The sequence below is a fragment of the Nicotiana sylvestris genome, chromosome 6 (assembly GCF_000393655.2).
Source record: "Nicotiana sylvestris chromosome 6, ASM39365v2, whole genome shotgun sequence".
NCBI lineage: Eukaryota > Viridiplantae > Streptophyta > Magnoliopsida > Solanales > Solanaceae > Nicotiana > Nicotiana sylvestris.
Genome location: NC_091062.1, coordinates 10917786 through 10926710, shown reverse-complemented (window position 1 = coordinate 10926710; position 8925 = coordinate 10917786). Strand labels below are relative to the sequence as shown.

At 37.3% G+C, this 8925-nt stretch overlaps 1 protein-coding gene across 1 annotated transcript; it reads right to left on the bottom strand.

Moving 5' to 3' along the window:
* Positions 1 to 1028: 1028 nt before the first annotated feature.
* LOC104240968 (IAA-amino acid hydrolase ILR1-like 4) lies at positions 1029 to 5813 on the bottom strand. Its single transcript, XM_009795899.2, has 5 exons — positions 5328 to 5813; positions 4282 to 4407; positions 2541 to 2855; positions 1845 to 1973; positions 1029 to 1703 (listed from the first exon to the last, which is right to left on the bottom strand). The coding sequence occupies exons 1-5, from the start codon at positions 5685 to 5687 to the stop codon at positions 1296 to 1298; spliced, it is 1338 nt and encodes a 445-aa protein (XP_009794201.1). The 5' UTR covers positions 5688 to 5813; the 3' UTR covers positions 1029 to 1295.
* Positions 5814 to 8925: the final 3112 nt, after the last annotated feature.

Here is an 8925-nt window from a genome sequence, read left to right as displayed (position 1 = left end):
TTTAAACACCGAAAACCTGATAAAACCGACAAAAAGCGAATCGATGAAAATCGACTCAATTGCTTTGATTTGGTTTATATATTTTAAAAATTGACTTAATTGGTTTGATTTATAAACACTTCAACTGTCGAGGATAATATATCTTTTAATAAAAAAATTGTAAAATACTCTCTGTCCCGCAAAAAATTGTCTTATCAGATTAACCGTATCGCTTATACGGATCACATCATATTAGAATTTTATATAAAAAAAAACTATAAAAGAGATAACAAAAATGCCACTCTAAGTCTAAAGTAGTACTTCCACCTACACATTTTACGCGAAAATATTCTTTTGGATTATGATGTTTAAGAATTTAAATTTTTATATAAGCCAAGTATCTTCAAAATACAGAAATTATCATTTAAAATGAGTATTAATAAGAGTTTTACGTATCTTTTCATTTGAGGTTTAACAAAAAAAAGTCCAACAATGTATGTCATTGATAGTAGATGGAATATAAGATTAAATAATTTAAAAAATAGAACCTGCAGGGATCAGCGCGATGAATTGTAGAAAAGGAAACTACAGGGATTATCCTGCAACGAGCACACTTTTCAATCACATCTAACTCTCTTCAAAGTGAAAGGAACTCTGACGGGATTCAGAAGAACATACCATACAACCATTTAGTAGAAGTTCAACTAAATTCATATTGTCTTCAAATGCAACACTGTTTTTAGGTGATACCGCAGTGGCTAAGCCAGAAATTTCTGCAAGGGTATTCAAACTTGAAAGAAGTGAAAAAAATTTCCCGTCAAAAGATGTTCAGCACATGTTATACACCTCTAAAACCTAATATTTTATCTATGTACATAGTGTAATTCTTCGACGAATTGACCACCCTTCGCTTCGCCCCCTGGTGATGGAGATGTTTCACCCATTTCCATCAATAGCATAACAATACATGTATGCAGGAAAGACAATTTATAAACAAAAACTAACTAGTTTGCAGTTCAGTTGTCTCTACGGGTAATGGCAACGAAATCTAGAGAAAACCTTTTAACCTTACATAAACAATGGAATATCATATCAATCACATTTGGAAAAAGAAAAATACAACTCGCGCCAATAGCGCCATTTGAGCGTTCCTCTTTGGAAGATCAACGAAACCAGCTCCAACACCAACTTGATTTAGAGCGAGTTTGCATATTAAGTAAAAAAGAAAAAGAGAAACCTATTTGTCTAAAACCTATACCTGTTCCTGTAGCAGAAATTCTTCTTGGTCCACGAGGTTATCAGACTCTTTGGGAACCTTACAACTCATCACGAACATTTCGATCCTGAGTGGTTGCTTTCACCTGATGTTCGAGAAGATATGTCGTGGCTAAGGATGCATGTAACGCAGCACCATATGGAAGTGCATCTTCATTGACTCTGTAGAAAGGGTTGTGACCTGACTCGAATCGTCCTTTAGTTTCATCCACCATTCCAAGTAAATAGAAGTATCCAGGAAAAGCCTCAGCAAAGAATGAAAAATCTTCTGTCCCCATAGTGGGTTTCTTTTCTATGATCTTGTCATTGCCCAGCATCTGTGCAGCTACATCTCGAAAATGTTCATGCAAAGCTTTATTATTTACTGTCACCGGGTAAAACGGCCTATTTTCAGTATCAAAGTCAACTGTTGTGTTGCACCTTTGTACGGCAGCTTGACGTGTGATAACCTGTTAATTATTTCCAGGAAAATTTCACTTAAACAAATCGAGTTTTACCATTCATTGGTCATAGCACGTCTTTTTTTGGGACACATCATTCAACAATCATATGATACATTGGGCATTCAAATACTAATATAAAAGATATACCTCAACGATTCTCTGTTTAAGTTGCGTGAAACTTTCTTTTGAGAATGCCCTGAAAGTTCCACCGATTGTGACAGAGTCAGGTATAACATTAAATGCGCCGCCACCTTTGAACTTTGCAACCGTAACAACCTGCAATATCATGCCTCTTTAGGGTAATCGGTGGATAAGTTGTAAAGGCCAACGTGATTTCTTTGGAGAATGAAAAAGGCATGGTAATATTTGAAATAAATGAGCAATAATTTGTCAATTTAAAGGATGCGGAAGGAGGAAGATGGGTAAAGGAATTTCTCACACAATAACCTGGGAAGTCTAACATTTTTCGTTCTTGACATGCTACAAATTGTAATATTTCCCATGTATTTGAACATGACAAATGGATATGAATATAAATTTTTTACAGATGTCACCATTCCGGATAGTCAAATGCACCGCAGAAATTCTAACTACGAAAAGGGAGGCACTGCTTTGCCCGAACATTAGCACATTTTGCAAAATGGGAAGCAAAACTTCTACATAAATGCCAATCAGAGTGTATTCAGCTAATTTTTTGCATCGGCAACAAAGATAGGGAAGGAATTATAAACTTACTTAAAATCAGCAGCAGTAAGAGCTTACAAATAAGCTGCATAAATTTGCACAACTGCTAGAATGCATGTGTTGGATTCACATATACTAGAGAATGGGGAGAGAGAGAACCTGTGAATCCAAGGGATCGGCTTCCCGTGAAACAAGATGTTGCAAACTAACTATAATGTTAGAAGCTGCTAAGATTGGATCTATAGTGTGCTGAGGAATTGCGGCATGACCACCTTTCCCCTTTATTACCGCCTCAAAGAAGCCACTGCCAGCCATGATAGGGCCAGAATTGGCGGTAACAGTGCCAATAGGATGAACGGCAGAAATATGCAGACCAAAGATGGCATCGACATTATCAAGTACCCCAGATTCAAGCATTTTCTTTGCTCCTCCACCTCCCTCCTCAGCTGGCTGAAAAACCAGAAGAACAGTTCCCTGCCATCAAAAGTTCGGTCAACCCCTGACTCCAGTTTTTTCGATAACATCCACGATATTCATAGATTCTGATCCAACTGTTTAATCCTTGAACACAACCACTAACACCATTATAACAAACTAAAACAAGCATGATTATGTATGGTCTATGTTTTCCGATAAACCAAGGAGTTCTTGGTCGGCTTAAAAGGACAGTTCAGTTTGAGATTCATGCCACAGCAACAGGCAACAAGAGGACTAAAGCAATTGAATGAAGAAATTAAGGTCCAGATTGACCCTTACTAAATAGCACAATCGATGATCTATAGCTTCTTTAATATTTAAGAAACTATAAGGTAATTGAGGGCAACTACTGCTTTTTGTTAGTCGAGCAGCTTACCCTCATTCCAATTATGCAGTCCCCTTTCACAAATTTTTAAAGCCAAACTCTAGTATCACAGATAGAAGGAAATGGGCGACAGTTTGGCACCAAATATATGGAGGTGCGAGAGGCTAAACTAAAAATCGTGAGGATTCAAGTTTCCTGTATTATCAAAAACTATTTCACTTCCAAACTAATTACCTGATCCCTTATGTTATTGATTCCAAATTCCTTATCTATCTCATAAACGTTCGTGACCACACTCAAATCAGTTGTTAAGCTGTTATATTAGCATAATGGTACCTATAAAAATAACTACTCAAGCTGTAACAAAAAAATTGTGTTCAAAGCCTCACTTGGTTCGAACCTAGCACTGGAGATGCCATCCCTCTAAGTTTGAGACAAACAATTGTTTGTCTCAAATACTAACCTACTGAACTTACATAATGCATCCCCAAAATCACGACATAAGCAGGTAATAGAGAACAAAATTTCCAAAATAAGATAACGTCAAAGTCCTTTCTTAGAGAAGAGACTTCATAAACACTGTCAATCCCTAGAGGTTTCCATAAAAAGAAAGGGTCTTGTGGGGTTTTGGCACATGAGCACAGAGCATCTATCTTCACAGTCATTATACAGCAAAAACAAGAGTCTCTCATGTCAAACTATCACCCTCTCTATTCTATCCAAGGATACTAAGAATTTTATAACTTGTTATATGACTAATCATTGGTGGTTTAGACAAAAGGACATAACACAAAAGGAGGGATCAAATATTGATATCTATATAAAAGGCATTTCTGTGACAGTTACTTAAGTTAGGTGGAACTCAACATTGAAGAGTGATCATTTTACAAAGCACATTCAATCTAAAGAGAAAAACAATCTCTTATTTTTTCCCAAGTGACCGTCACTCTGTAAACTAAAAACAGACCCAAAAAAGGAATACCATAACATTTTCCTTTATAGCATGCACAAACACTAATGGCGTTAGAATTAGCTAGCAAATAGAAGAGTGGCAAATATTCTTGAATCCAAGCTAAGGTAGAGAACTGCAGTATGAACCTGCAAATAATCGCGCTGCTCCTGAAGAATCCTTGCAGCACCCAGAAGCATAGCAACATGGGCGTCGTGTCCACAAGCATGCATTTTGCCCGGAATTTTACTCTTATGCTCCCATTCCACTTCCTCCTGCACCAATCAACAACATATTGAAGGCGAGTGCAACACAAATAAATTACATGTTAGACTCTTACATCTATACTTTCCCCCTTACCTAGAGGCAGATCCACGATTTAAATTAATAGGTGCAACTTTTAAGATTCTCATCATTGAACTCATTTTACTATCAGAATTATGGTTCAGATCTAATATTTATTGATATTTTAGTAGGTTTTACATATATATCTATACTCTGTATCAAAAGTTATGGGTTCAAATGAACCCGTAGCGACAAGACTACATATGCCCCTGCCCTTACCCCCTCCCTCCAAGAAAAAAAAAATACTCCATATGTTTCATTTTATAAGACACTCTTCCATTTTAATATGTTCCAAAAAAATGACACTTTTCTATATTTAGAAACTCTTTAACTTTAAACTTCTTATTTTACACTTAATGCCATGACAGTATGTCGCAAAAGTCTTTTCTTCTTAAACTCTATGCATAGTCAAACACTATCATATAAAATGAAACAAAGCGGAAATAAAACAAAAGAAATAGCATATCACTACAAACTTCTACCACAAATTATTTGATAAAATACAATAAAGGCAGCACTCTATATTATCATTTGCCTAGGCAATCTAACATCGACAAACAAAAGGAATACAACAACAATTACACTTCAATCCCCAACAAGTTGGGGTTGAATCCTGACACACCGTGTTGCTGCATTTAAGCTCATCTCAGGCCATACAATTACAAAATAAAAATAAACATAAAAACTAGAAATTCTCTATATTTTCCACTAGTATAAAACTCCGACTAGACTAAAAGACTCCTATAAAACATAAGATATAAACTAAAACTACTAACAATACTAAAATTGACAAGATAGGAATATTTATGTACATAATTAGATGTGCACATGAACCTAATTGGTTAAAAACCTGCATAGGAAGAGCATCCATATCAGCTCTAAGAGCAACAAAAGGTGATTTTCCAGTACCAATAAAACCAACTACACCAGTAACAGCTACAGGGTACTTGTAATAAATTCCCATTTTATCAAGCTCATTTCTGATAAGTTTACTAGTCTCAAATTCCTCAAATCCCAACTCAGGATTTTCATGTATAGTCCTCCTAATTTTCACCATCCAATCAAAAAGGTCTGTTCTTTTGGCCAAATTCAAGAAATTGGCTGAAATACTGGCTAACTCATCTTTGTTCAATAAAGAATCTGATAAGGTGGGTGTTGCTAAATATGTGCATAGAGTGAAAATGGCAAGAACCCATTTCAAGAAACCCATGAAATGATTATTTGGGTGAGTGTTGAAAAATATTGAGTTTCTTGAAATTGATGGGCTTTGTCTAAGTTCGTAGAGATTACTTTCTGTGTGTTGGAAAAAGAATCAAGGAGTATTACTTTTGCCCCTTTTTACTTGCTATTTTGGGATTGAGAATCAGAATCTAGCCTTAAAGTTAAAAGGAGAACTTTTATTTAATTTATTTAATTTTTATAGTTAAATTGAGAATACACATCAATTTATCGTGGTTAAAAAACGGGATTGCATTTACTGGTTTGATGTTTGACCAAAAAAAAAAAGGTATCTTGAATTGTAAAGACAAAATGGCCTACAGTCCACTTAAACTTATACGTGTTTGTCAATCCGACAAAGAAATTTCCAAGTTTTCCATTTGAATACTTGTAGAAGATATGGAAGTCGATGATTTGGATAGTAGAGTAGGTAGTCTGGAGTGCACGCAGTCTCAATTTCTGTTGGTAGTAGGTTTTATGACTAATCATTATTTTTTTCCCCATTGTTAATCACCTTACTGTCTTGTTGTTTTTATTCTGCTTTTATATGGCTTTTTGGTACTGTCCCTTCTTGTCTCTAAGAAAATTTTCATTAATGTGGTGCTTATGCTTTCCTGAGCCGAGGATCTATTGGAAACAACCTCTCTATCCTCACACTACCCTCCCCAGACCCCACAATGTGGGATATTATTAGGTATATTATTATTGTTGTTGTTGTTGTTGTTGTTGTTGTTATTGTTGTTGTTGTTGTTGTTGCATTAATAAATAAACTTTTTTTTTTTCAAAAACTCAAAGACATTGATAGTTGACTTGAAGAAAAACATACAGACTTGAAACAAAATAGCAACAGACTCGAAATGGACGAAAAGACAAACAAACTCGATGCGAGGAAAAAGAAAATACAGAGTCAAAGACTTGAATAATCAAGAACACATATGTGCTTCAAAGGTTATTTCGGGGGCCCGCGAGACATCAACTGGTCTCGGCACGCAGGGGCAGATGCACAGTGGTAGTTATAGGTTCAATTGAACCCATAACTTTCGACGCAACGTAAAAATTTATGTGTAAAAATTCATTAAAATTAGAAAAGATAATAGATTTGAACCAATAACTTTAAAAATATAATGGGTTCAATGTTAAAAATCTTAAAGTTGAACCCATAAAGTTTAAATTCTGGATCCGTCTCTGTCGGCGTGGGCCTTCTTGTAAGCTCTTCCTGAAGGAGCTTGAAGTCGGCCATGACCTGGCGAGCGAAAGATAGTACCGAGTGGAAGAACATAGCTCGAATTATATTTTCACACTCATGGTATCTCATTGCAGTGTAATCGGCTATTTCTTTGATTCCAAGTTTAATGGCACCCTTCTCCTGGAGCAATCGTCCAATCTGCTGCTCTCAAACTTCCATTATTTGCATAGCCTCGTTGTTTTGATCTTGCAACTGCAGCACACTTCCATCCAATTGATCAATCAGTGAATAACAATGTTCTCTTTCTGTCTTGAAGTCCTTTGCTTGCTGACCTATTTCGTTTTCGAGGGTGGCCAGCTCTTTCCTTAAAACCGTAACTTCTCTATCATATCTTTGCTTTAACCAGCGGGCTGACCTTGTCTGTTCTTCTGCATCTTTTGCCAATTTTGCTTGAGCTTTTGCTAAATCTTTCTCGGCCTTTGTCAGGTCGGCCGCATAGTCATGCACTTTTCGCCTTAGGTTGCTTATGATCCTTTTATCTCTTTCACTTCTTACCGATGTTTCGACGGTTATTTTCATTTTTCGGATCTGAGCTTGGAGGGATTCGTTTTTTCGGGCCAAACTTTTCTTTTCACCCTCATCTTCAGCGGCTTGCAATCCACTTTCAAATGTGATGTTTCTGACCTGATGCTCTAGCTCGCTAATGGTGGTCCGATATTCTTTTTCTTTGGCTAACCAGACCCATTGTTCTTGTGCCCCATCGGTGAATTGTTGGACATGAGGCCTTTTGGCGGGTTGTTCTGGCTCTTGATCGACCCGATATCTCTTACCATACCATGCTGTGTGATCAGACTCTACCTCACCAGATGATAAATCCTGCACCCATGTCTGTGGCTCCAAAATCTACTTTGATGCTAAATCTGACGGACCTTTTATTCCGGAAAAGCAGCCCCTGAGCGTAGCTCAATAACCTGTGCACTCACATCTTCATCATGGGGGATTGTTTGATACCTTCCCAATTGACGTAAAACCCGGTGTAGAGCATATGGCTGAATACTCTGAAGACCCATCAATAAGAGAAAGCACACTTCGGCAGACATGTAGATAACTTTGTTGATCGGGAGCCAACTGAAAGTCCACTCAATTTGCTTTGTGGATAAAGAACCCATATGTGTGAACCATGCTTCAGTACCTTCCGACAACTCATAGCCGTTTACCCTATTTTCATATTCTTCGATGCAACTGAGCCCAGTTAATCCGTAGTTCATGTATCTTGGGCGATGGCAGAGATGCTCCACCAGCCACATTTGCAAAAATGGATTACAACCCTCAAAGAATTTTGCACCAGATCGACATGCAGTTAGGGCTTGATAAATCTCCGCGAGAATCATCGGCACAAGAGTACCGTTGGCCTTCTTGACCAAAAAGTCAGTCATCCCTGCAAGTCCCAACTCTATATGCCTGTCACTTCTTGGGCATATCAGAGTGCCCAGAATGCGACTACGTAGGCTAAACTTCTGCGCGCTTCTCACTTGTTTTTCTTCCCTTGGTGAGTCAAACTAGTGTTTGGAACCTCAAATCCATGGGGATCCCCATACCGGCTATACAAGAAGTGGAATGTATAGAAACCTTCTACCAAATTCTCATTTTTAACTTGCTCATTAATGCTTAGAAGGTCCAAATATTTATGAGGGGTCACAGTTCTAAGTGCTACTAGATATTGATGTCTAAGACTCCCATCACCACTAGCGTAACCTGCTATTTCCTCCAGCATAGGGGTCTATTCAAAGTTTGAGAAGTGAAAAATATTGTGCGCCAGGTCCCATAATGGTATTAGTGCCTCAATTAGATTGACATGTGCTTAATCTTCAGAACCTTAGTTACAGAATGTTTGCTTACCTCCCCCAAGTCATTCCACCACATGTTGAGTCTTAGTGTAATATCATTTACAACCTAAAAAGGTAAATTCTCAACAATTCATTCTGCACGCAAATTAGGGACAAATGATCAAAACCGACACATTTTCAAAACACAAAGTGGCTAA